Here is a 27,178-nt window from a genome sequence, read left to right as displayed (position 1 = left end):
TACTTGACTTTAATACTTTACGATAAAGTTGTAAATGTTATAAATGTTTAGCAAGAAAATTCCATTTCCAAAGTTAACAATGAAAATTTAAACTCAATAAACAATGTTATATTTCCATCTGCACTGACGAAGCAAACAAAAAACAACAATAGCTCTGTCCTTTGCTGTACTTCCTTGGAATGATGGCCGGTTCTAGCGTCTTTTTAGGAGAATTATCTGTAAATAAAAACTGAATAATCATTTTTTTTTAACCCAAACTTTTTGCACATGCTGGAATCCCTACAGTTTAGTCATTTAAGTTCGTGAAATAAAAAGTAGCAGCGCCTTAACATTTGACGAGAGACTCATATCTATATAAATTTTATTTTTTTTTATTTTTCTTTAAGTCTGTTTGCTGCAGGGGTTGGATTTATTTCTTTTCCCTTCACAAATCGGCAAAGCATGTTTTTTTTTTTTTCCCCCCGTCGCTCCCAGCTGCAGGGGTCGTGTTATTTAACAGGGGCAGCAACAGAGGAAGAGGACGACGAAGAAGAATCTGTCATCGTCATTTCCGACGAAGCCCTGGCGGGGTCACGTGACGTTGCGTTAGCTCGGTGACTCTGCTATGTTTGTCGTTTGCGTTAACGTTTTAAATATGCCACATTTCTCGCTTTTGTCGGTTCGCCGTGGTCGAGGGGCCCCCCGCGGCCGCTCTGAGACCCGTTTTCAGCGACGCAGGGGACGGAGTCGGAGCGAGAAAACGGCCGCTGTGGGGCCGCGCGTCACGTGACCAGCATGCGGCGGAGCGTTTGATAAAAAGATGGCGTGAGCGCGGCGGAGCGGAGAGGACAACAACCCGCCGACAGACCGACCACCTAACCGACCGTCAGGTAACATCACCTCTGCGGGGGAATCGTTCGTTTAACACCGACTGAACACCCACGTCGTTTTAAAACTTAAACTTACCGTCGTGTTTTGACACCTGAGGGGTATTTTATACGCAGGTTATTTTCGGTTTTGAGGCGGTAACGGCAGCGTCGTAAACGCTCCTGGTTGCTAACATTAGCTAGCGACAGCGATGACACTGCGTGAGAGCAACAACAACCGTGTGAGCTGACCGAGCCGCTTACAGCTGGCGTGAAACCGACTGGGGGAGGACGCAGCTAGCCCTACGGTGGTGTTTTTGTTACCGGAGGTGAACGCTGTAGCGGCACGCTCGCTAACGTTTATCGTTAATTTAGTTTCAAGCGGCGGCGGCAGCGGCAACGTGACTTAGCTAACCCCCAAAAAACTAGTGTGTTTTAAATGTTAACGAAAATGCTCGTTAACGCCCTTTGGCGTTGGAGATAAAGTTAGATACATCAGCTAGTACATGCTTAATGTCACCATGTGTGAGGTGGCTACAGCGGGGTGAAAAGCGGCTGACATTTGTGACATTCACAACGCCTGTTTGATCTCACTGAGAGCCGTGGCTGCACAGTGCTCGAGATTAAAACCCCCCTTTGTGTTAGGTTGTACACATTTGGCTCCGCTACCTTGTCTCCTAAGAATGGTGAATGTGAAAGTGTCTTTGAGCTAACAGCACTGCTAAGCTGTGTCACCCTGGGCTAAACCAGGCCAGTTATAAGCTGGTATGACACTGTGCCAGCCAGTGGTTAGCCGCTGCAAATGAGCCATAACCGAACCGGCGGGTTACATGTTTGGTACCGTGACACGCTGCGAAGTTAGATGTTTGTTTGTTTATAATTATTAACCGCTTGGGTTTCCGAAGAGTCCGGGAGGGTGGGTAGGGGGAGGGAAGGGGGAAGCTGCGTTGAATCGGAGGGATCAGGAAGTTGAAAGCAGGGCATTGCAAACACGTGTCTTGTTTTTGGTCGCATTGGATCAAGACTCGGAGCAGATCTGGTGTTTAAAAGCATCAGTGGTTTATGGATAACTCCCATTCTTCTGTTGTTTGTCTTAGCTTAGAGTCAGTTTAGTTATCACGGGTCGGTGTTCACATTTTTAAGTTGCGTTTCACTTTTTTGTGCTCTTTGGAGATGCGGTGAGGCGAATATTTAAAATTACAGGCTTGATGTTTTGCTTCCATTAGATTGAAATATCTTAAGCTGTGTGTTTGGTCGTTTTATATCAAATGTAAAACGTATTAGTGTGTTAGTTATCTTTCGAGACTGGGATTTGAATTTACCTTCCATTGCTTGTTTGATCCCACACGTGTGCCATACGTGTGGGTCCTTTTATTATTTCTAATACCTGGGGCTGCAACTAACATTATGTTCATCATCAATCGACTGACCAGTTTTTTTTTTTTCTCAATGAATCGTTTTATCAATATAAATGGTGAAAAATGGCCACTGTAAATTTCCCACCCACCTAGTTGATTTCTAAAAATATCTTGTATTGTCCAAACCAAAGTCTAAAACTCAACAATATTCAGTTTACAATTAAGTGCAACAAAGAAAAAGCATCAATCCTCACATTTAATAATCCGGGGCTGGTAGGTTTTGGGGAATTTTTGCTTAAAGTTGACTGAAACGATTATTCAGTAATGAAAATAGTTGCTAACTCATTTTCTGTTGATTTGACTAATCGTTCCAGCTCTATTAATATCTCGTGATTTTTGGGTAATGCATTTATTTATACATTTAATTTTTGTGGTAACATTACGGTATTGATTTTCCTTTTGTAAGCATGGTTGCATCTTTTAACTTATGTCCACTGTAAATACCATTTAAATTTAGGGCTGCAACTAACAAGAAAAGCGGTGAATTCTCAAATTTGGGAACCTGCAACCATCAAATGTTTAACATATTTGTTTGACAAAATGATTGAAACAATAAATCAATTGTCAGAAGGGTTGGCAATTTATTTTCTGTCAGTCAAGTAACTGGCTAATCGATGCAGCTCGATTAAATCATTGGAAGTTATTTTAATTGATATGCTTTTGGTTGTTAGACACTTCTGGTTCATCCAAGCAGAGATTAGTCATTTTGACACTATTTAAAGCACACTCAGGACAAAAAGTAAGCTGATGTAGAAAAAAACAGGCAGTGGGATCTTAAAGTTAAACCTTGAACTCAAAGTCCTACATTATGTAGTGAAAATAGCATGAGATTGTAAACCTCTCTCTCGATGTGTGAATGTGCATTTAAATTTACACTTGAGTGTCATGTCAGTGAACTTTTTAACTTTTTCATGTCAGAGCAGTGGGTTATGTCATAATTTCTTGCAAAGTGGAGACCAAAGTTGACAGGACCTTTTGTAAATTGTTATAATTGCCCGCATTTCAAAATATTTGTCAAGTTGTTTAGTATGCTGCATAACAAACTACTGGTATTTTTGCAGTCCTTTGTTCCGTGTTGCAATATTTTTAGGGCTACAGCTACCATTGTTTTCATTACCGATTTTAATTTGCAGTGTCAGAAAATGGTGTAAAATGCAGATCACATTTTCCTAAATCCCAATATACAGTCTTGTAATTCCTTGTTTTTTAGAGAGATTAAATTTGCTGTCATACAAGACAAAGTTAAGATGGAAATCTTCACATTTGAGTGTGTGGAACCAATCCATTCTGAAAAATATCTTAACCATTATCAAATTGTCAAATTATCAAAGTGATTTTTACAGAACAAATATTGTCAGCACTGTACATGAAAGATGTAAAAATAAAGTGACATGCATTTGTCTTGCAGATGGATCCTGGACAGGATTTACTTCTCGCTGCCCTAAGTGAGAGTGGCATTTGCCCAAATGATATTGGCCTATTTGATGTTGATTCTCAGGATGTTGCACAGCCCTCTACAACCCAGCAAGTAAGATGGTCTTTTATTTTTTTTTGTTATTATGGAGTAGAAGTGAGTTTTTAAAAAATTTTTGTAACTTAATATTCTGGTTTCTGGACCACTTCCAGTCTATCTCCATCAGTGCCCTGGACGTTGGTGTGGGGACAGAGACAGTGGAAGTTGTTCGAACTGAGCCTCCAGCTCCAGTCCCTTTAGTCACTATCAGGGTGAGATTACCAAACATGAATTAATTATCGAAGACGCAATGCTATTTTTCTATCTTTCTGCTTGATGTTTTGTGGTACGTACTAAAATCAAACTTAACTCTCTGTCCAATATCTCCAACAGCACAAACCTCAGCCATCAACCACCACGTTTGTCTTAAATCAGCTGAATCAGTTGCCGTCGCTAGGGGCTGTTGTGACCAAACAATCAGTTACAAACCCTATCAAACATACCATAACTGTCACGAAGGTGGTCCATGTTGCTAATTCAGCCCTGCGAGGTTCAGCCACAACCCCTTCAACAGCTGTTCCTCCTTCAGCGTCCACAGTAGTGCCTTCTAACAGAGATCAGGTAAGTTTGTGGAACCCCTATTCAATATCACAGCGAAAGGCTTTCCTTTTGGGTATGATTGTACATTTTTTTTCGTAGCAGATTCAGTTGAAAGACCTGCTTAGGACCGGCCATGTGAAGAGCGCTGGCCTAAAGGGCAACAGTCTGATGGAGCTGATGAAGCTAAAGCCTCCACCTGATATTGCTCCGCCAGTAGCAACAGCAACAGCCACAGGTCCAAGTAAGTTATTTAAATGTGCCATTAGATTGGAGTTGTGATGTATGGTTTTAATCACCCCCCCTTTGGAGAGGCCTATAAGATAGTAAAGAAGTTATAAGAAACTTAGAGTTCACGTGAGGTCCAGAGAACCAAAATAATGAGTTAAAAGCTATAGAGGCAGTTAATAATTCTCAGTTAGTTCAGTGCTCAAGGTGTCTTTCCAATTTTAGAGTTACTTGATATCATAATTATTGCAGGCTCAAGTCCTAGCAGAAGGCATTTGGCCACGTGACAGCCAGAACTAAACCATTTCCCTGCTTACACCTCCGCAAAAGAGGTCGAAAAAGACTGAAAATCTACTATAAATGATAATGAAAATAATAGAGCGTTTATATAACTTACCAAAACCAGAGATTACAAAGTGTTACACAAGGACAAAATGAAAACAGTAAACTACACATACACACAAACCAATCTGCGCACACACATAAATACTTCAGTAATGTTATAGGAGAGACTTTATGTAAAAATACATGATCAGAAACCCTTTAGAGGAAAAGGCTATTTAAAAAGAGGTTATTCAAAAAGCCTTTTGATTTTAAAAAAAAAATGTTTTCGGAAGCGAATTAAAAGGTACTGATTGTTTTTTTTTTGTTTTTTGTTTTTTTTTAAGTCTGACTTCATTGGGCAGGTCGTTCAACGGTATAAATACACTAGAAAAGGCGCTCAGTTGGGCGCAAACCACTGCCAAGGCCAGTATCAAACAACATTCACCAGACTTCAGAGAAAAAAAATTCAAATTCATAGTAAACGATCCGGATCTGCCCCAAAAATTTAACGGGCTCTTCCCTGGCCCATGCCCCATCCCTCCACCATGTTCGGTGCAAATTGGTTCCGTACTTTTTGTGTAATCCTTCACATAAATAAACAGACAGATGGATGGAATTATCAACCTGATGTTTGGCAGTTCCCTCAAAATTGTAATATTTGGAAATTAACATTTGTCAGTACTTGGGTGCCATTCATATCAGTAACAACTGTTGCTTCTGTTGGTGTTTCAGGTGAAATTAACAATGGAATAAAGAAGGAAGTAATGGGTAAAGATGCTTCCAGGATGTGGATTAGTGACGACATTAAATTGCAGAACTTTTCGCATTCTCTGGTGAGTTTAATATTCATTTAGAAACATGCATAATGTTGAATGCGTTGTCATGTTTAGGGCTCTGTGGCGTTTACGGTTGGATTTCTGAAATGCTTAAAAGCCGACGAATATTGTGAGAACTTATTGTCTCTTTATGTCAATCTCTGTGTGCAGAAACCGCCGGGCATGAAAGAAGAGGATGAGCCTGAGGAGGAAGAGGAGGATGAGTTGGGTCATGCAGAGACTTATGCAGAGTACATGCCAATGAAACGTAAGTGTAACTGTTGAGTTAGCGCTATAGTGCAGAATACTTTGTTTCCTAATCTCATGAAGCCACATCTACATTCGGTGACAAACGTGTGGAGAAAATGTGATCAGTTTGATAATGAGCTTTGCTGAGCCAAAGCCAGCACTGTTTAGTTATGAGTGCAGATGCCAAGGTAACACAAAGTACCTTTTAATGGTGAGGTGTAGCCATACTAACTTAATTTGCAGTATTCAGCCAGCCACTGTGTAACCAGCCCTTATGAAAATAGACTGGATTGAGTGATAACGGCTCACTCTTGGTTGGAAGCGCTCAGTCAAATCAAGCAAAGCACATCCTTGTAATTGTTTGTGGGTTGATCCACTGACCAGTCACTCTGTCAATGTAGTAAAGATTGGCCTGCGGCATCCGGATCCTGTGGTGGAGACCAGTTCCCTGTCGAGCGTCAGCCCTCCCGATGTGTGGTACAGGCTGTCCATCCCAGAAGAGGGCATCGATCGGGGCTGCCTGTCTGCTCTGCAGCTTGAAGCCATCACATATGCAGCTCAGGTAAGCAGTGTTTCTTTTATGAACAAAAACTCTGATGAAAAATATTAACTGACAACTTTTTTTTTCACAACAAAAACCAGAATAGAAAAAAAAAATAAATTAAAGTAGCATCTGAAAATGAAAACTGTGATGAAATGTATTTTACAAAAAGTAAAAGATTATTTGAATGAGAGATGAATGGAAAAATGACCAAATTTATATTATAATGCAAAGTCTTATTCAATAACCTGCATCTGCAGAATCAAGCACATCCACCTGACTAGTAAAACACATACACACTACTCTGATCTTATATTATATAATTATTTATTGTTACTTTTCTAGGTTTGTTTTTACCTATTTAGTTTGTCATTTAAAACGTCTTTGGGTATCTTAAAAAGAGCCCCCAAAATTAACACTGCAGGTAAACACTTGGCCTGCCTTTTTTCTTTTTTTTTTTTTCATGGTTTTGTGTGGGACTCGGGTTGCTTGAAAGGCAACATTGTTTATTTCTTTTCTGTGTACCACAGCAACATGAGACATTCCTCCCTAATGGTGATCGAGCTGCCTATTTGATCGGTGACGGAGCTGGTGTGGGGAAAGGCCGGACCATAGCAGGGGTCATCTATGAGAATTACCTTCTAGGCCGGAAGAGATCACTTTGGTAAATACCCAGAATCTCTTGCATTATATTTGACACTGGGGATTACAAACATATGTTTCAAATAAATGTTTTGCCAACAGTTACCTAACTTTTTTTTTTTTTGAATATTCTCCTCTTTCGTTCAGGTTTAGTGTCTCAAATGACCTGAAGTATGATGCTGAACGGGATTTAAGGGATATTGGAGCCAAAAACATTCAGGTTCATTCACTGAACAAGGTAAGATACTTCTAAGATACATGGATGAGAACGTTGAGAAGTGTTTCCTGGCTGGTTACTGTTATAGTGTGACTCAATTGCACTTTTATATTTTCAGTTCAAATATGGCAAAATTTCCTCAAAACACAATGGGAGTGTTAAGAAAGGTGTGATCTTCGCCACCTACTCCTCCTTGATAGGAGAGAGCCAATCAGGAGGCAAGTACAAGACCAGATTTGAACAGCTCCTCCACTGGTGTGGGGAGGACTATGATGGAGTCGTATCCTTTTTATAGAAGCTTTTAGAAGGCAGTCTGTTACTAAAATAGATCATACTCATGAATTATTGTCTACATTGTTATATACATTTTTTTCATGTATCCAAAAGTGAATCAAATTATATATTAGTAATTTGAATAAGAGCATTTTATACCATCTTCTTTTCGGAAATGCAAATGACTTTCCTTAACCAAATATCTCTAGATTGTCTATGACGAGTGTCACAAAGCAAAAAATGTGTGTCCAATTGGATCATCCAAACCTACAAAAACTGGTCTTGCAGTGTTGGAACTGCAGAACAAACTCCCCAAGGCTCGGGTGGTGTACGCAAGTGCTACAGGTTAGTAGATGTAATTCACTGATGTTTGATTCTTGAAATGAATTGGCAGACTAAACTTGGGTGAGGTAGGTGACTCTTTGCAAACACTAAATACTGAAAATACTGTGTTGCCCCCCCCCCCAAAATCTAGGTGCCTCGGAACCACGGAACATGGCCTACATGAACCGGCTGGGCATCTGGGGGCACAAAACACCCTTCAAAGAATTCGGCAACTTTATCCAAGCTGTTGAGCGCAGGTAAGTTTTAGGCTTGACAGTTGGTGAGTGAAAAATCTGTTTCTGGCTTCTTGCTAACGTCTGTTTTTGTGCACTTCTTCTCGATTCCAGAGGTGTTGGTGCCATGGAGATAGTAGCTATGGACATGAAACTGAGGGGGATGTACATTGCAAGGCAGTTGAGTTTTACAGGTGTGACTTTCAAGATTGATGAGGTGCCCCTGACTCAGAAGTACATCAACATGTACAATAAATCTGTGAGGCTGGTAAGCAAATAAAAATAAGCTTGTAGAAATATTTTTGTTCTTTTATTTGTCTTTGCATTTAGTAAATTGATTTCATTTCGCTGTCCTCCTTCTCCCAGTGGGTGAGTGCACGTGAGAAGTTCCAGCAGGCTGCGAATCTGATGGATGCAGAACAACGTATGAAAAAGTCCATGTGGGGCCAGTTCTGGTCTGCTCACCAGCGTTTCTTCAAATATCTCTGCATTGCATCCAAGGTCCGCAGAGTGGTCCAGCTGGCCAGAGAGGAGGTCCAGAATGGAAAGGTGAGACCTTAGATAAGAAAGTACTTAGATTTTTCTGTGTCTGTATTCGTGGAGACATTCATCGCATCAAAACAAACGCTCAGTTTCTCTCTACGCTGTATCAAGTATTAACAAGTGTGCGTTACAGCATGTGACAAACTGTGCAAGAGAAGAGAAGAGGAGGGAAGGACATTCATGTAAATAAAGTGAACATTTGAGAGAGACAGGTGTAAAATTTTACTTTAGAAAAATAAAATGGGTCTGAATCATGGAAACCCAGTATCGATGAGGAAGGAGAAAATACATTTATTAACCTCCAGTTCTGACAAAAACTGCACTTGCGTTGTAAAAAAGTTATTTAGTCTGTGTGATACTGGACTCAAAGAAGATGATAGTCCAAAGCAACTCTGTTACTTTGCAAGCAAATGCAACGCTGCAAATTTGTACAAGCACCTGAAATGAAGAAAAGAATCATCGCAATGAAGCTTCATCGGAAAATCCTTGGCACCTGACCACTCGAACATCCCGAGCAAGACCCTTAAGAAGACATGAGAGGCTATAATTTATTACCTCAGTTAGTCAAAGATACTGTGGTCAACACTTCGAAACAAGGGAGTAATGCTTTCCTAGATAAATGCTTCTCAATGCCTTACTCTAACTGTCCTTTGTTGTGCTACCTGTTTTAATGTTATACACCTACCGTAAGTTCTCATAAATGTAACTAAAGAATAAAGGCCAGCCACTAATACAGGCCAGAAGCGGCTCGCGTGCTATATTCAACATAAGGCCTATTTCGAAAAACACTAGTTCCGACAGTACAGCAACAGCCATGTCGCACTTTGCCACCTGCTGCTCTGAAACTTGATGCTTCCATAAATTCTTCACATTAAAAGCCAAACAATTATAGGAAGGTGAAATTACTTTTAATGCGAAAAAACAGTTGGAAGTGTATGTGAGAGCAACAGAGGCGAGAGTATGAGGCGACTCTGTTGTTGTACTGATGGAATTGAGTGCTCTGGAAATCTATGGGGGAAGCATATTAGAAATAAATTATAATTATTTCTAAAATGAATTAGAAATAGGGGCCTGTCTCTCTAATATATGCTTGGTTCATTCCACCTTTGAGGTAAATAGAGGTCCTGACCATTATTTGACAATTTACAGTAAAATAGTAATTTGCAATTTCTCAGTACAACAGTGGTGCTCGGTGGTATACTCAGTGTATAACATACTGACAAGCTATTTCGTCTGCAGTGTGTGGTAATTGGTCTTCAGTCCACTGGTGAAGCGAGAACACTGGAGGCCTTGGAGGAAGGAGGAGGAGAACTCAATGACTTTGTGTCAACTGCAAAGTACGGACTGACTGCAGATGATTTTTCTGGTACAGTTTTTGGTTAGGATAAAGTAAGTGTGTCACTTTAATACAATGGTTTTTGTTACAGGGGTGTGCTGCAGTCCCTGATTGAGAAGCACTTTCCAGCTCCAGACAGACAGAAGCTTTACAGCCTGCTAGGCATCGACCTCTCAGCTAAGAAGACCCCCTCTCCCAGTGAAACCGCAGCAGAACCTGAACAGAAGGGCAAGAAAAGGAAAGGTAATCAGTTAGAGCTATATTACTTTTACTTCTTTAATTTTCATTAGCCCTGTAATCTTGCTTTGTCAGAATACTCCACGAAACTAAGAAAAAGCCGATGCCCTGTCTCTCGATTCTCATGAACAGAAACGTGCTAATCAAAAATTGAAGGTTTGTAATTTTTTTTCATCAGTCTCTGATCATCTCTCCAGGTTCAGAGGTGAAAAAGCAGCAGCAGAAGAAGAAGCCTCGCAAGCACGGCGGTCTGTCAGGTACAAGCTCGGAGGAGAGCCAGTCAGAGGATTCGGACAGAGATTCTGGTAAAGACTGTGACAGCGACGACAGCTTCAAATCTCTCAGCTCAGCAGATGAAGACGATGACTTCAACCCATTCAGAGACGAGTCTGGTGACGACGAAGAAGATGGTGAGACCGAGAGCGGCTGTGGATGTGGAATGGAAACATTTTATAGCCAGTTTATTGCTTATAGGAAACCTTTATGCCTTCCTTTGTTTTAGATCCATGGCTTATCAGAAAGGAACCAAAGAAAGGGAAAGAAAAGAAGAAGAAAAAGAGAAGGAAGAGTATTGATCCAGACTCCATTCAAAGTGCCTTGTTAGCTTCCGGGCTGGGCTCCACCAGGCCTGCTTTCACTGCCTCTGTTAACCCCCCCAGCACCCCTGCCACGGGTAAGGAAGTCACCGCATGGCAGAGCAGAATTACAACACTTTGATAGTCTTTTTAGAGTTAATGAATGCCTTGTTTTTGCTTGTTCATAAGTCAAAGCAGAGAGTCAGGATACCTGCCTAACAAGTCAGGACGCAGTGGAACTTGCCCAGAAAATGAAGAAAGATCTGCTGGAAAAACTCGAGGAGCTGGCAGAGGATCTACCTCCCAACACTCTGGATGAGCTCATAGACGAACTGGGTGGACCCGATAACGTAGCTGAGGTACAAACATCTGTGATGGCTTCTATGTAGCCTGAAGTAATTCTCTTTCTTTTGTTGTGGTTTCTAGATCAGTATTTGGTTTAACTAATTAAACTGTTCCTTCAACTGTGCTTCAGATGACAGGCCGTAAAGGTCGCGTGGTCAGTAATGACGATGGCAGCATCAGCTATGAATCTCGCTCTGAGCTGGATGTCCCGGTGGAAATACTCAATCTCACAGAGAAGCAGAGGTTCATGGATGGAGAGAAGGTAAAGGCAAAGTTATTGTGGAAATGGGTTTTACTAAACATGTAACTCAGTTATTAGAGGTTTGGTGCCATAATTACTTACTCAGGATCAGGGCTCATAGTCGTAGGTTGCTTTCACACCTGTAGTTTGGTTCATTTGGTCCGGACCAAGGGAAAAAAGTTATATGGAGTGACAGGTTATTTATTTATTGAACAGTTTTGATGGTGCCATCCTACATCAGTGCTACATGGACTCATGGGGAAATTCTGACAAGTCATGCTGCACATTACAGAACTTAATGTTTTGTTTTTCTGGTTTCACGAAGAAATAAATTATTGAGTTATTGCTCGAGACTGCAGCTTAATCTCATGATATGAATAATGATAAACAGGATGAAAGGGGCATTTTGTACAGTAATATTACAGGGGGATAGTTAGTTTGAGGTCACTACATTTCATTTGCTTTTGAATGTGGAACTAACTAAGTATGTGGACTGTGACACAAGCTTTACACATCTGTTTTAGCTCCTTCTCAGTTTGCTTAATCACAGAAAAACCTCACACTCACATGGTGAAAGGGACATGTTACCATTTTTAACAAAAGATCTTGCATAAAAACACACCAATGGCTTTTAGCCACCTGCTGATTGATTTTCACAAAATGAGCATCTGAGCCTGACTGGAAGTGGATTGAAACCCTCCTTTTCAGGCTGTCGTGGCCCAGTTGTTAAGTCTGAACCAATTCAAACTTTACCATCCGCCCAAACGGACTAAACCAAAGAGGCAAATGCACCAGAATTAATTTGAACTGCACCAAACAGATTAGGTGTGAAAACACCCCTTTGCTGTACCACCTCTGCTAAACTTGATGATGCAGCACCCGAGCTCAGTCTCTGTACTGTAAGCATGTCTCTGTTATACTAACGGCTCTGAAACTAGTGACAGCTCTGACAGAATTTTGAAAATGTAGGGGGGGAAATCAGCTGCCAACATTAGTTGTCTCTTTCCAACCAGAACATAGCCATCATCTCGGAAGCTGCCAGCTCAGGTATATCCCTGCAGGCCGACCGTCGAGTGAAGAACCAGCGGCGGAGAGTCCACATGACACTAGAGCTGCCGTGGAGTGCAGACAGAGCTATACAGCAGTTCGGTCAGTAGATATTAACCCTTGGGATCCTCTGCACTAGTCTCACGTAATATGAAATGTTGACGATGTGGTTCAGTATGTACCAGACTTTTTGTTCTGTTTGTTTGGACACAGGGAGAACTCACAGATCAAACCAGGTCACGGCTCCAGAATATGTCTTCCTCATATCGGAGCTTGCAGGAGAGCAGCGATTTGCATCCATTGTTGCCAAAAGACTTGAAAGCCTGGTAAGGACTCACTGAATTTTTAATTACGACTCATTTTATTCTGGTGAAAAGGTATTTCTCATCACTATTCATCATTTATACTACACATGAACTCCATTTGTGGTCATTCTTTCTAACAGGGTGCTCTCACTCACGGAGACCGAAGAGCCACAGAAACCCGAGATCTCAGCCGGTTTAATTTTGACAACAAAGTAAGTGTATCAAGTATTTGTCTGAGAGAAGCTCTTACAGTTGTCTTTATCTGCCAAGTGGCTCACTCAAGTTTATCTTTGCCACAGTACGGCAGAAATGCTCTGGAAATTGTGATGAAGTCAATCGTAAAGCTCGATGCTCCATTAGTGTCTCCGCCCTCCGACTTTAAAGGAGACTTCTTCAAAGGTATGACTCATGCTATTCCAAACACAGCAGCGAATGTATGTCCTTTTTAGCCTGACATTTGCACAATCCATCTTGTTTGCTGTACAACTACTTCACCCTGTAGTTTCCTGTAATTTTTGTGTATGATATTGATCTTACCATTTTCAAAAAAAAAAAAAAAAAATTGTTTCTTGTCTGTGCCTCTGAGTAGTAACTATTTTTCTTCTGTAGAAATCCAAAGTGGATTAATAGGTGTGGGCCTCATAAATGTGGAGGACAGATCTGGCACGCTGTCACTGGACAAAGGTGATTTTTAAATGATAACAAAGCTAGATGAAATTACAGCTATCTTTGCTGTTAAATTTAATGTGCAATGCATGTACAGTGATGCCGAAATTTTTCAAATAAACGTAATGCGTATACTTTGTTACTGTGACAGACTACAACAACATCGGGAAGTTCCTGAACCGTATTTTGGGAATGGAGGTCCAGCAGCAGAACGCCTTGTTCCAGTACTTCTCTGACACACTGGCAGCAGTCATTCAGGAAGCCAAGAAGAATGGCAGATATGACATGGGCATTCTCGGTAAGATAGTGTTATCATTCCTCACTTTATCATTAAACCATTCTCTCAAATACAGAAGTAAAACTGGGACAGAAGGCTTTTTTTTTTTTTTTACACTGTTAAATTATTTAAAGTTCTCTCCTCTGTGAAATTAATTTGAGTCGCAATCATCAGTCTGCTCTTACGGTTTGATTTCAGGGCTAAATTCGAAAGATATCAAATGCATGTAAAAATCTATCTCCCCTTGTGTATTAGATCTGGGCTCTGGTGATGAGAAGGTGAAGAAGGTAGACTGCAGGAAATTCCTAACACCAGGCTACACCACATCGGGACACGTGGAACTCTACACAGTAAGTTCATATATATTTCTATGCCCTCTTAGAATATGGGGAGATTGCAGTGACTTTACCTGACTTCGTATCTGCGTGTCTCTCTTCACAGGTGAGTGTGGAGAGGGGACTGTCGTGGGAAGAAGCCACGCATGCTTGGGCAGACCAGAATGGACCAGATGATGGTTTTTATGTACAGGTATGGAAAGACTAGGGGTGTTTCTCACTTAAAATTTGCTCTGCCAACTTTGTATTGGCTAAAATGGTTTTAAGCATAAGATGATTTGACATTTGTAAATTGAGATTGTTTGATTGGAGATATGTGATCTTCAGTGCAAAAAGCTTTTATCTCCGCCTTTTGATAGTATCTATGGCTGCAACTATTATCAATTTATTCTGGTGATTAATTCATTAATCCATTAGTCGTTTGGACTATAAAATGTCAAAACGGTGAAAGATGCCCGTCAAAATGTCCAAAAGCACTTTTTTTTTTTTTCTTCAACCAACTGTCCATTAAAACGACGGCTCAGCTCCATCAGGTGTTCCAGTAAGCCATGACAGTGAGCCAGCATGCACAATACCAGGATCCTAGAACCAGCTCACCTGGATTAAATCTAGTTGTTTATAATGTTCTCAATCACACCTGTGTTTTTCCTGCTATGACAAGTCAAAATATGTGCTATGAAACAAGGTTCATACCCAAAGATATTTAATTTGTAATGATAGAAACACAGATAAGCAGAAAATCTTCACAACTGACGAGCTGGAACCGCTGAGTATCTGACGTTTTTTGGTAGAAAAAAATTACTTAAATGATTACATTCAACTAATCAGTTAATCGTTTCAGCTCTAGTAGCAGCAAAATTTGCATTGTGATGATCCGTATCAGTAGTACAAAATGTGTCAAGCTCATCCTGCTACATACGGAGAGTCCGTTAGTCTTTACAGACGGAGGACAACATGTTACTGGACACTTTGGTAGTAACAGAAACATTGCTAGCATTGAGTGATTTAATAACTCAGCCAAGAAAGGTTTGTGCAATCATGCAAATCTATGAATGAGAGCTCAGTGAACACGCTCCTTATGTGTGATGTAGCAGAGGCCGAGGCATCCTGAGTTTTAGTCCCTAGTATGGGTCAAACTCCAAAAATGCTAGCCCCTACGTTTCCCACAATGCAACTCAGTGGCATCTTGAATTAAACCCTACCTGACTGGTATATTCCCATCTTTCAAACATGACGTCCCCAGTTGGCAATGCAGAGTTTCTGTTACAGACTAGTCTCCAAGCCCAAGCTGAAATTAATATTTTCTCAGACTTGACTTATCTCCCCAGAGCCAAAGAGGACATTAAACAGTTTCACATGCTGAGTAGTACTAACCATCACCAGCAGACTGATCCTCATGTGTACAATCACTGGAGTGGCCCCTCTTAAGTTCAACATGTGTTTCATTTTCAGATGAGGAACAACAAGAAAACGGCCATACTGGTTAAAGAGGTGAACACCAAAAAGAGGCTGTTCCTGGTGTACAGGCCAAACACGGGCAGACAGCTCAAACTGGAGACGTACACAGACATCAAGAAGAAATTTAAAAAGGTTACACAACATCCTTTTAATTAAGATTGCTATGAGAAGTAAACTGAATGCTTTATGTGGTGAATTACTTTTTTCTTTTCTTTTTTTTTTGTGGCTCTATTAGGTCTTGTCAGAAGATGCTAAGCAGCACTGGACTGACCAGTACAAGTCATCGTCGAAAATCTGCTCTCATGCATATTGGTATGTGCACTTTATGTTAAAGGATATATCTGGTGAATGCCTGTGTGTCCAAAGCCTTATATATCCTCCTGCTCTGAGCCATAGAGCTCCACAGTTTCCAAAAACTGTTTAAAGGCATATCAGTGAAGCCACACTATTACACCTCAGCTGTTGTTTAGAAACTTGTCTAGCCTTTTTAAAAATGAACCTTTCTTTTAAAGATTTATATCTTCAGTAGGAACCATTAGGCTTGGGGCTGAGAGCTACAAACAGAGTGTAGAAGTCTAAGTATTGAGAGTCAGACTAACACATTGTTTTTGGTCTTTTCATGGGATTTGTTGACGTTAGCAAAACTATTAATATAGTGTCAGACTTTCATCCTTTTAAGGCCACTGCTAATATTAAAGCCTCAGTGTCGGCATTGATCAGTCAACTCAGTTTTTCTTCTGTGCGGTTGTAAATCTCAGTCTGTTATTCTGCCCATAGGCGGGGTAACTGTAAGAAGGCGTCGGTGGGTCTACAGTGTGATGTTGGTCTTCGGTGTAGGACGTACTACGTGCTGTGTGGCTCAGTGCTCAGTGTGTGGAACGAGCTGGAGGAAGTACTAACCCCCGTCAGTGGAACCAATGTAAAGGTGCAGATTGTCCGCCTCAGAACAGAAGATGGACAGAGGATAGTTGGTAAGTTGAAGGGCTGCCACTTTTTTTAAAGGAATAGTTTCTCTATTTGGGAAAGATGCTTATTTGGTTTCTTACTGAGAGTCAGATGAGAAGGTTGACATCACTACTCGATCCTCTTCGTCCCCTGCGGGACACAACGCCACAATGAGCTCCGTCCATTGCTCCTTATTCCGGGCAGCGTCTTCAGGGTTTCTGTAAGTCCTGTAAAGTCTTAAACAATGAATTCTGTGTTCTTGAAGATATAAAAAAGACTTCAACGTAATTGGTAGTTGGTTTTAAAATGTTCTTGTATCCAATTGTAGGCTTTCAGGAAACGTTATACACCTATAAACTCAAAGTGGGATTTTTGTGACAGTGAATTGTTCCCCAGGAGGCTGATTAACCCCTTTTTTTTTTTTTTTTTTTTTTTTCAGCCAGCACCATCAGACCTGTAGCAAACACTGTCACTACTGTAATTGAGAGTTTCTTAATGAGAAATTGTCGATTTTTGGCCAAAACCTAAATTAATGAATCATGTTTTCTGCCACTAATCTGGGTCCAGGTCGTTTTAATTTAATGAATACTATAATTAGAAATTATTGTAAATAATAATATAATAACGATTACAATAATTCTAGGCCATCATCCATACTGGTTTTCCATCATACTTTAATACTTTGGCTGGTAGGATTGTAAAACAGGTATTAAATTGCATGATAAAATTGTGTGATGTTTTTTTTAAAAAAAAAAAAAAAATGTCTTAACATTTTAAATTTAACTTTGTAACACCTGTAGAAACTCTGGTGTTGAGCCTCCCTCTGTTAGGTTCATCTTGGTCATCTTGTCTGTCAGGTCATTTTTGGTCTTCCAGGTTTTTCTTTTCCTTGGAGGAAGTCCATCTCAGTGCATCCTGGGGGATGCAGTCTGCCCCCAGATGAAGCACATAAGCCAACTAGACCAGTCACCTCTGCCTCACCTAAGCGGTGATCTTCCTACTTTTTTGTTTTTCTGTGTAATTCCAAGGTTGTGATCTTGTTAGGTCAGAAGTTGCCACGAAGACTTTTCTGGCGTCTATTGTGGAATTCCTCAATCTTTTTCATATCGGCTTTGCTTTCCTCCCACTACTAATAACCCTGTATTGGGATAGACTTCTTGTTGCTGTTATTTTACTGTAGAGTGACCTTTGTTTTTTAGGCTGTATTGCTGCTGTGTCCTGCTGTCCTTACTGATAAGGCTGGTAAAATAGGCAGCTCTCCACAAACTCGAGTGGCTCCCCATTTTATTACAACTGAAAATCAATACAACTCTCATAACTGTTAAATATGAAGCTCCAGCCAGCAGCCGGTTAGCTTAGCTCAGCATAAAGACTGGAAACGGCTATCTTGGCTCTGACCAAAAGTAACAAAACCTCTGGCACCTCCTGAAGCTCATGAATTACTACGTTATATCTCGTGTTTGTTTTTTTGTTTTTTTTTTTTTTTTTTTTTTTTTAAAATCTGTACAAAAACCGAAGTGGAAAACCAAGTTTTGGTTTTATGGGGTGTATTTGTTTGGCCCAGACCAGTGACTTCTTGGAGTCTTTGTGTGATTGCCAGCTTCATATTTGCTGCACAGACGTGAGTGGTATCAATCTTCTCATCTAACTCTTGGCAAGAAAACAAAAGAGGGTATTTCCCAAAATGTTGGTATGTTCCTTTCATATTTGCTAAGAATGTTAATATCATTGGTCTTACAGGCTATATGTAGGCTCACATATCAATTTTAACCCTGCATTCTTTTCTTCCTCAGGACTCATCATTCCAGCGAACTGTGTCTCTCCATTAATTAACAAGCTGTCAACGTCGGACCAGTGCCAGCAGCTCGCTGTGCAGGAGCAGCAGAAGCGGCAGCAGCTCCACCCTCAAAGTCTGAGTCACGCACCCAACACATAGTTTGGGGTGGACCACTCGGCTTCATGGGCGTCAATCCCATCTCCACCCCTCGAGGTCACGTTCCCACCCTAAAGGGATCTGGCTCCATCAATGTCTATCTCTGCACTGCAGGCTCCAGGACTGCTGTCCCTCGTACTGCACCCTCACGCCCTCCACCTCCCTTCCCATCGTCTCTTGAGGGCCAGAGGTGTCGCACCAAGCTGTGGTGATTCTCAGATGTAAAGCAGTGGTTGTACAGAGAAAAGATTTCAGGGTTTCTTTCTTTCTTTCTTTCTTTCCTTCTTTCTTTTTATTTTAATCTCCAGAGACTCTGGTTTTCACCTAAAAGAGATTTGACAGGTGATGTATTGTCCTCTGACATTCAGAGTGAAAAGATTTGTGATATATTGACCCAGACAGAGTTTAAACCTAGAGGGCATGTTGGCCTGTGGCTGTTGTTATCCACCCCTCACACATGCTTTAAAGTGTTAGATCCAGATTACCTGGTATGAAGCAAAGACTTTTCTTTCTTGGTCCAGATTAAAGGTGGACGAGACAAAGACCACTATGTCTTTCAAAGTCTGGGAACTTAGATTATTCGTTTTTTAAAAAAAAAAAAAAAAGGCATTTAATGCTAAACTACAATCCCATAGTAATATATGATAACTGTTTGTCAGTTTATCTCTCCTCAGACATTATTCAGCACTAATACAGAGAGAGAATTGGTTCTTTTGGAGTAGGAAAAAGTGATGCAGACCATTAGTCCAGGTAACTGCAGGAAACCTGATATATGCTATTTTTCTGACGCTCTGTAGCCGTTGTCATTATCGACCAAATACAAGACCAAAATGTCATTATTGTCAAAAAATCACTTTCCGCGTCATCACAGACCAGTTTGTTTTGCTTTTATCTTTGTTTTGCACATGGATCTCAAAGTGATCAAAGTTCCTTGGTTCCTTTTTTATTCCTTTTTCATAATTTTGTTCCTCTTTGTCCATAACAGCCAGGAGTTTGTCAAATGTGCCTTTTGTATCAGTACAAACAGCCACTGCAGTCAGACGCCTTTTACAAAGCACTGACAAGGAAAAATTCTGTTGTTTTAGTGTCAGCTGTCCGGATATTTCTATTTATAGTGCATGAAAGTAAGAGAATATTTCCCCAAAGATAACGATGAAATGGTAAAACATCTGACGAAAGAGTTAAGCTTGTGTTATCAACAAACCCGGTTTACTTTCAGACAATGGATATTTGGTTTAGGGAGTCAGTGTGCGGCACCGTGTATTCATTAAAAATGAAAATGGAACAAGAAGTCTCCCTGTTTATAAGCATAGAAGCATCATACACTTAATAAATTCTTTCAGTCACACTATAATGTAGTTATAAGCAGATATAAGGATGTTTTAAACAATGTTCAGTATTTGTTAACCATTATATCTCCCCATGAAGACGTATTTTATATTATTACAACTGATATAATATATTGTGGTTCATTATCTCTTCATACACCAGTATCCACAGGAGGAGTTATAGATGTTGACAAATACATGAATAAACATCTGCTTATAATCACACATTATATTGTGATAAATCATTTATTAAATGTTTATATACTGCTTTTCATTGCTTGATAGGGCTTAAAGTGTTGCTGAAAATGTTGCTGCTGTTTTACTGAAGCAGTTAAGATTTGTGCTTCCTTATCCCAGTCGGTCAAAAAAAACAACCCACTTTTCTTGACTTGATGTTACAGGTTGTTTTTAAAAAAACCAAACAAAAAAACACCTTTTGGTCTTTACCTCGACTTTGCCTCAGTCAACTTACTTCTGGTCTGGTGTGACGGTGGTGGTAGCTGACCAGACGAGCCGTAATTGGAATGAGGAAAAAAAATAGTATAAAGAAGCCAAGGAATTCTGAGAAATGTGAAATGCGTGTCCTTGACAAAGACCCATCGCTTTTTGATTTTCAAACAGGTTTTCGGAGCAGTCGCTGTGCTCTGCGCCGATGTTTTGTTTTTTTATTTCTTGCCTCTGTTTTTCTTATCATGGAAATCCGCTCAGGGGTTAAACGCATACAAAGAACCTCTTTGAAAAACGAAACAAAGAAAATCTTAGGTTTTACAGTGTATCTGAAATGCATGACTATTACTCAAATGATCCTTCTGCAGCTCTACTCGGTCATGTTACTGGGGTGCGCTGTCTTTAGCTGTATTTACAGCTCGTTCTCCTCACAGTACGTGTTCCTACAACGCCTCTCTCCAATTCCTCAGCTTTCTTGAGCCCAGTTGTAATTAAAATGGATGATTGCCTCTGTCGAATAGTGTACCTCTCTGCCTCTTCGGTCCTGTCTCGCGTTATACTTGATCTGCACTGGAAGGGACAGACCAAAGTCTGGATACATGTGCTGTCCTACTAGCTGATGATAAAAGATAAGATGTCTTTTCTGTCGCCGTATGCTCGGACACATTCTTAACCTGTGGATCAGTTCATGTTATTGAGTGTGTTTTCTCTCCTGTTTTTTTTTTTTTTTTTCTTTCATTGATGCATTTAAAGACAGGTGAAATAGGAAGGAAAAAGTCTTTGTATCATACCAACGTCCATTTTGTACAATTTGTAAAAGGATCCAAACTGAAATTCTTCATGCAGCACATCTCAACTGTTGGACTGTATCGGGGGAGACCTTGATGAAAACCTTTGAGGTCTGCTCTCTGATTGGAAGTCACATCTTTTAACTTGAATGTCCACCATGTGTAAGCCAACAACTCATGTTTTGATTTTGTCTTTCGGGATGTTACGTACGTGGGCTGCTGACGTGGTAACACGTCCTTGAAGCCGTAAAATGTCACGGCAGATCCTCTGAAGTTGAAACACTTGAAGGACTTGTGGTTTTTTTGTTTTGTTTGGTTTTTTTTTTTTTTTTTTTCCTTTGATCATTGCACGAGTTGCACTACTGACAAGAGTTGTACAAAAATTCGACATTACCTGTACATGAATGAGTGCGATGCTCAATAAAGCTTGGTATACTTCTACCTCGTAGTCCCGTTTACTAGAGTATAGAACTACATCCTGTCACTAAACTACAGCTCAGTTACTCTTTCAGAAAAGTTAATACTAACATTTAATCTCCGTTTAGTTTGCGAGACATGATGTGATGTTATATGTCACTTTATATATTTGATCTGTCCTATTGAAAGTATAATAAATATTCCAGGGCACATTGTCAGCAAACATTTTGTAACTTAAATTACTCCATGTTTATGAATAAGCTTATTTATTTTTTTTAGAGAGAGAAAACGTATTCTTGAACTTTATTTACATGTTGAGAACAATATCACGTTGCACAACTGTTATAAAGAAAAATCCCTGAAAAAGGTCTGGTTTCTGGAAAATGAGTCTAGTTTAAATACAAAATAATCAGCTAGTTTAAACCTTAGTTAATGGGTGAACCAGTGTCAGTCACGATTGAAAAATCTGACTTTCAATGTAGATTGAAGTCTGCCGCCTGACAATGCTTCGCTCTTGATTCAGTCCTATTTTTCCAATGAATCCATAACAATACATCAATTTGTGTGTTGATTATATTTGCCGCATTGCGTCAGAGGACATAAAACCGCCTTCTCTGTACGAGCTGAAACTTTAAAAGTCTTGATCATTAAATCAAATCCCCATTTTCGATACGATTTTTGCTCCGGATTTCTATTTACTTTCCGTAAATTACCCCTCCACCTTTCATTTTAAGTGAAAGTTTGAATGTGTACACCTGGTAAATGTGGGGGCTAATTTGAATTATTTGCATATTCTGCTGTGTGGCTTGTGAATTTCTTAACCCAGGACAACACACGGCGACTTACCTGTTTTCATTTGGTATCACCGAGCTGAAAAGTAACTGGAAAACAGTCATCGGATAAATGTCGTGGAAAAAGTCGTGGAGCAGTAGCAGAGAGCACAGACATACTCGGTGTGGCATTTATCCCATCATCTGTTCCTCTGTGGAGGACTTCCGACTGCACCAGAGGTCCCAGGTCAGGACACCGAAGACCAGGATGGGGCCAGACCTTGTTCTTGTGCAGCCGACCGTGTGGCCTAGGGGGGTCCGAGGGGGACATAAAGAGCACTTCTTTCTCCCTCCTTCAGCCTATTTGAATGGGAGGAGAGCAGACCCACGGCCACATGGCTCCGCGGTAGTGAGAGTGGATCCTCTATCTTTATCTCAAATTGAATCACTCCACCTCCCCCGTTTTTTTTTGTTTTTTTTTCTTGTTTAATGTGAAGGCTGCCACAAGTTCATTTATCAGTAGACGAAGCAATGGATGCGCCCCCACAGACAAAGACAGGTATCTGCAAACTGCTTCCAGCTCCTGTTCTTTTGTGTGTGTGTGTGTGCGTGTGTGTGTGTGTGTTCGGAGAGGAAAGCAGTGTTCAAACTTGACTGAAACAAAAGCGTCTCTAATTTACTAACTCATCTGGGTTAATGCAGAGTCTAACCCCTAAAACGACACACGCCTACATTTACCCTGTTAATCTACTTTTAAACCAATTTTTTTTTTTTTTTTGAAAAAACGTCTTTTAATTTTTTTTTTTTTTTAATAAAAGAACAGACTTTAAAAATGTGAGCGATAAAGTGAGAAACACACGTTCTTAAAAAAAAAAGTTATCTTTAAAAAAAAAAAAAAAAGTGTAAAAAGTGTAGTTTAAAGTAGGTTTTCTGATCAACGCTAACGGGATTTGTTACACGTTTGTTAAATCGATGGAGACCGCGTGTGGATTCCGCCGCTTTATCGTAGAAAAATCCCGTTTGTTGTTTTTTTTTTCGTTTTTTTTCTTAGCTTTTTTTTTTTTTTTTTTTTTTTAACCGTTTTCTTGATTAACCCGCAACGGTACAGTTGCAGTGTTAGAAACCATAGTGGGTGTCAATATAAAGTGACGGCCATATTTGCCGGTGCCGCTGTTGTAAACAAAAAGTGAGAGACAGACGCTTCACTGAATTTCGGGTCATTTTTATTTCTTTAATTTACAATGTCTTTGGGAATGTCTTATAAACCCAATGTCCATCAGCACATTCCGGGAACTTCTGGGAACCAGGGTAAGGAGAAAACGTGGGAGAAAATCAAAGTATCCGTCGGTTAAATCGAGTGTTAAATTCGGGGTCTCGGAGAATACCTGGAGAAAGACCGTGTCTGTAGTTTTTGTCCAGTTATATATATAGGGTCAGATCCTGGGAGCTAGGCTAATTCATATCCGCCATTATTACTAATGTAAAAGAGCGCCATCCGTGAGATCGGTCGGCGGAGAAAGACGGTTGGGACGCGAAACGAGAAGGCGACGGTTCCTAAAATGCGGTTATCCGTCGTCCCGGGGTCCCGGTCCCGCCGGGCGGGTGCCGTTACACGGTGACAAAAATGTATCACTTCTGTCTTCTTGAGCCAGCCTTGTTCCGTTTCCTCCATGATGCTCCTCGGTCGGAGCTGCTGATCGATCTGCCTCGGAGTCTTTCCTGCGACTCTTCGAGGACACCTGGCGTTGGAGGCTGAACACTGCAGCCGAACAAAGCGGCGGTTATGGAGGATAAAACCTACAAAAACTCAGCGGCTTCTTTATTGATTTTATTTAGGGTTTTTTTTTGTTTTATTTTTATTTATTTTTTTTTTACCGACGGTGGGGAGGAAGTATTTAGATCAGAAGCGACAGCGGCAGTGACACAGTGTGAAAATACCAGTGTTACAGGTAAAAGTACTGCGTTACCTAAACCCATGGATGGGTTACGAGACGATGTGGCGCTGGGCAGGTTCACGTGAAAGGCCCCCGCCGCTCCAACATAAGAGCGAGGGCTGTAGATTCAGAGACGCGTCCTTCGGGTCATATTGTGTCTCTTTGTCGTCGTTTTTTGTTTTTTTTTTTAGCTTTTTGGATGTTTGTGTCTGTGGTTGTTTTGTGCCTTTTTTGATTGTTTTGTTTCTCTTTGTGGTGATTTTTCATCTTTTTTGTCTCTTTGATTGTTTTGTTTCTCTTTGTGGTGATTTTTCATCTTTTTGTAGCTGTTTTGCTTCTTTTTTGGTCATTTTTGTCTCTTTTTGATTGTTTTGTTTTTCTTTGTTGTGATTTTTCATCTTCTGTAGTCGTTTTATGTCTTTTTTGGTCATTTTGCATCTCATTTTATTGTTCTGTGTCTCTCTTTTAGTCATTTTTTTGTGTCTTTTTTTTGGTCATTTTTGTCTCTTTGATTTTTTTGTTTCTCTTTGTGGTGATTTTTCATCTTTTTGTAGCCGTTTTGAGTCTCTTTATAGTTGCTCGATCGACTTCCCAGGGAGAAATGTTAATAGTCACTTCAAAAAGAGGCCCTGGCCCAGGGACCCAAGGGGTCAGAGGGCCCCTGGGCCAGAGCCCCCTATAACTCCCCTATAAGGGGAATAGTGGAACTAAGTACCAAGGCCCAAACATGAGAAGGGCCCTCAAAAAACCTGGAATTAAAAGTTTGATTTTTATCTGAAATTTTGAAATTCTACTGTTAGCATTAGTAAAGTGCTTCTGTTGGCTGAGTAAGTAGTTGACAGAATAAAAAACAAGACACTTGAAGATGTTACCTTTGGTTGTGAAACATTGTGATGGTGTGTGATTTTCACAATCTTCAAACATTTTCTAGACAAAATGAAATCCAAAAAGTAATCAGCAGATTGACCGATGATGAAAACGAGAGTAATCCACATACTGCAGATATGGCTGTTGTGGGGCTCTAAGTCTTGACTGATGCCAACTTTTCATTTCTTATGTGTCAACAGTTGGAAACCTCCAGTCTCCCTCGGCAGCTAACCTGGCCACGTTGCAGTCTTACAGGCCCCTTCTGAGTGACTATGGACCTCCGTCTCTGGGATTCTCACAGGTAACTGCGATCAAACTGCTAATCTGTTTGTCACAGACATTTTTCATGTAGTTTCCTCTAACTAAATACTTTCTTAACAATGATTTATGGGGGGGAAAATTGTAGTAAAATTACCTAGAAAGTGAATAAGAGTGTGTTTCTTTTGCTCTATTACCACAGGAATCAAAGGCATAATTTCCACCAGGGGCAGGGTGGTTGTGGACAAGGATTTGTCCACAGTGGAATAAAGGGAGAGAGGGATTTGTTGTGGCCTAGAAGTCTTATGAGTTTGGTTCCATATGTGTAAACTGTGTGATTGTTTTTTTTTTTAATTTAAGTAGTCCAATATACAGTATATGTTTGGAGAAACATCATGTTAAGACCCCCATTGTTGTATGGAAGTACCTGAGAACTAATCCTTGGAGACTTACTGTTCCACATAAAGGAAGAAATGAGACTGTTTTTTTGTTTTGTTTGTTTATTTGTTTTAATGGACAAAGGTGGGGAAATTGGCAAATGTTGAAATAGATGTAGGAATTTACGTAAAATACACATTTTAATCGTGTTCCTTAGAAGGGAAATTGAAAGCTTCCAAAAGCCTATTTTTACCACCCACTTTCCCAGTTTCCGGTTCGGTTTTACTCACTGAAGTCTTTCTAAACAGTGTCCTCCTACTGTCCAGCTGCAAGTGAGAGAAGGGACGAGCTGATAAAAATGTTGACATTCTCATCTAGTGGTCTCTTAATTATTACAGAGCTTAAAGAGCAGCAGCAAGTGCTCTGTTGACTTTCTTTTTTTAACCTGGAATTTACCTGTAAGGCTACATACAGGCTGCCCTGTCTTTTTGTGAAACCTTTTTGGGGCTGTTCATGGCTGAAGAGCTGCGAACATTTTCAAAATTTCTGGGGCAGAAGATGAAAGCATTTAATCTATATTTTGATTTACATTGAACATTCCTCTAAAAAGACACTAGAATTGAACATCACTTATAAGTGAGTCAGCAAAAGACATTGGTCTTTTTTAGATGCAAATAAATTATATAAATTACCAGTGAAACTAAATGTTATTTTTTGGGTGTTTTCTTATAATTGTTGGACAACAATTTAAGCTTCTTCTCCTTTTCTCATTGTAATGTTCTATGCAAAAGAGTGCGTTTCACATTCCAAAAAAAAAAGAAAAAGGAAAGTATGTGAAATGTATTGGACCTGGCTTACCTTGCTGCGTTTGCTCTAACTTCAGGGCTCTACTGGTAGCCAAGTGCCTCAGAACAAATATGCAGAGCTGCTGGCCATCATCGAAGAGCTGGGAAAGGAGATCAGGCCCACATACGCTGGAAGTAAGAGTGCGATGGAGAGACTGAAAAGAGGTAACCGCACAGCTGGATATGCAAGTGTAACACATGGTATAGGTGTGGGTGATTGAACAGTCTTTGTCTTTTCTCATAGGAATCATCCATGCAAGAGGGCTGGTGCGTGAATGCTTGGCGGAGACGGAGCGAAACGCAAGGTCCTAGCTACGAACCCAACATTCCTCCCCGCAAGAAGAACTAACAGTGTGCGCCTCATGACAAAAAACAAACAAAAAAAAAAACAAAAAAAACAACTTGCATGGCATTTCCTTTGAGAGGAGGAAGTAAATGAACAAAGGATGAAAAAAGCAAGCTCCTACAGGAGAAAAAAAAAAAAACCAATAACACAATTCCTGACTGGGGGTTCTGGAGGATCATAAAAATCATGTGTGAGTTATTGGAATTCAAATGAGAGATCATGTGTTTTTATGCCCCACTTTTGGGATCTTAGTTTTGACTTCATATTTAAAGCATTGGTTTATGCATGCGAATGGGCCCGTGGGTTAATTGTAGACACTGCATGGCTTGTACAGGGGTACATGGAGGGCGACTTCTTTTTGATAGTATTTGGTCTGTTTTTCAGACCCCTATAAAACA

General features: G+C 40.3%; 2 protein-coding genes across 5 annotated transcripts; both read left to right on the top strand.

The window, feature by feature from the left end:
• Positions 1–747: 747 nt before the first annotated feature.
• Positions 748–18,991, top strand: sbno1 (strawberry notch homolog 1 (Drosophila)). Of its 3 annotated transcripts, none has more exons than XM_040157290.1 (33): positions 748–869; positions 3,672–3,791; positions 3,890–3,988; positions 4,110–4,337; positions 4,419–4,557; positions 5,598–5,698; positions 5,852–5,948; positions 6,331–6,491; positions 7,001–7,134; positions 7,260–7,350; positions 7,448–7,609; positions 7,812–7,947; positions 8,078–8,183; positions 8,274–8,427; positions 8,526–8,708; positions 9,942–10,039; positions 10,130–10,281; positions 10,473–10,685; positions 10,778–10,948; positions 11,040–11,209; positions 11,326–11,457; positions 12,450–12,585; positions 12,697–12,809; positions 12,929–13,000; positions 13,088–13,187; positions 13,398–13,472; positions 13,606–13,752; positions 13,987–14,081; positions 14,173–14,259; positions 15,519–15,656; positions 15,760–15,836; positions 16,302–16,495; positions 18,263–18,991. In XM_040157290.1, exons 2-33 carry the CDS (start codon positions 3,672–3,674, stop codon positions 18,403–18,405), a joined length of 4,224 nt encoding a protein of 1,407 aa, XP_040013224.1. In that variant the 5' UTR covers positions 748–869; the 3' UTR covers positions 18,406–18,991. The 3 variants fall into 3 exon arrangements, with proteins under 3 accessions (XP_040013224.1, XP_040013221.1, XP_040013223.1); XM_040157287.1 differs by having other exon boundaries at positions 749–869; positions 4,416–4,557; XM_040157289.1 differs by lacking the exon at positions 748–869 and adding an exon at positions 1,839–2,023 and having other exon boundaries at positions 4,416–4,557.
• A 3,552-nt stretch (positions 18,992–22,543) lies between these two features.
• On the top strand, positions 22,544–26,919 carry LOC120806427 (cyclin-dependent kinase 2-associated protein 1). Of its 2 annotated transcripts, none has more exons than XM_040157614.1 (4): positions 22,544–22,711; positions 25,154–25,254; positions 26,473–26,599; positions 26,679–26,919. In XM_040157614.1, the coding sequence occupies exons 1-4, from the start codon at positions 22,684–22,686 to the stop codon at positions 26,744–26,746; spliced, it is 324 nt and encodes a 107-aa protein (XP_040013548.1). In that variant the 5' UTR covers positions 22,544–22,683; the 3' UTR covers positions 26,747–26,919. The 2 variants fall into 2 exon arrangements, with proteins under 2 accessions (XP_040013548.1, XP_040013547.1); XM_040157613.1 differs by lacking the exon at positions 22,544–22,711 and adding an exon at positions 23,285–23,460.
• The last annotated feature ends 259 nt before the right edge of the window (positions 26,920–27,178 follow it).

This window comes from Xiphias gladius, chromosome 20, assembly GCF_016859285.1.
Source record: "Xiphias gladius isolate SHS-SW01 ecotype Sanya breed wild chromosome 20, ASM1685928v1, whole genome shotgun sequence".
NCBI lineage: Eukaryota > Metazoa > Chordata > Actinopteri > Istiophoriformes > Xiphiidae > Xiphias > Xiphias gladius.
Note: the sequence above shows the minus strand (reverse complement) of the source record. Positions and strands in the feature narration are given on the sequence as shown.

What these genes read in the sequence shown, in the direction of transcription:
- sbno1 (XM_040157287.1), top strand. Translation starts at nt 3,672, where the DNA reads ATGGATCCTGGACAGGATTTACTTCTCGCTGCCCTAAGTGAGAGTGGC. An exon ending in GGGAGGACTATGATGGAGTC is followed by an intron (nt 7,610 to 7,811) that starts GTATCCTTTTTA and finishes AAATATCTCTAG; the next exon opens with ATTGTCTATGACGAGTGTCA. An exon ending in GGTTCATGGATGGAGAGAAG is followed by an intron (nt 11,458 to 12,449) that starts GTAAAGGCAAAG and finishes CTTTCCAACCAG; the next exon opens with AACATAGCCATCATCTCGGA.
- LOC120806427 (XM_040157613.1), top strand. Translation starts at nt 23,394, where the DNA reads ATGTCTTTGGGAATGTCTTATAAACCCAATGTCCATCAGCACATTCCG. An exon ending in GGGAACTTCTGGGAACCAGG is followed by an intron (nt 23,461 to 25,153) that starts GTAAGGAGAAAA and finishes ATGTGTCAACAG; the next exon opens with TTGGAAACCTCCAGTCTCCC. An exon ending in CGTCTCTGGGATTCTCACAG is followed by an intron (nt 25,255 to 26,472) that starts GTAACTGCGATC and finishes CTCTAACTTCAG; the next exon opens with GGCTCTACTGGTAGCCAAGT.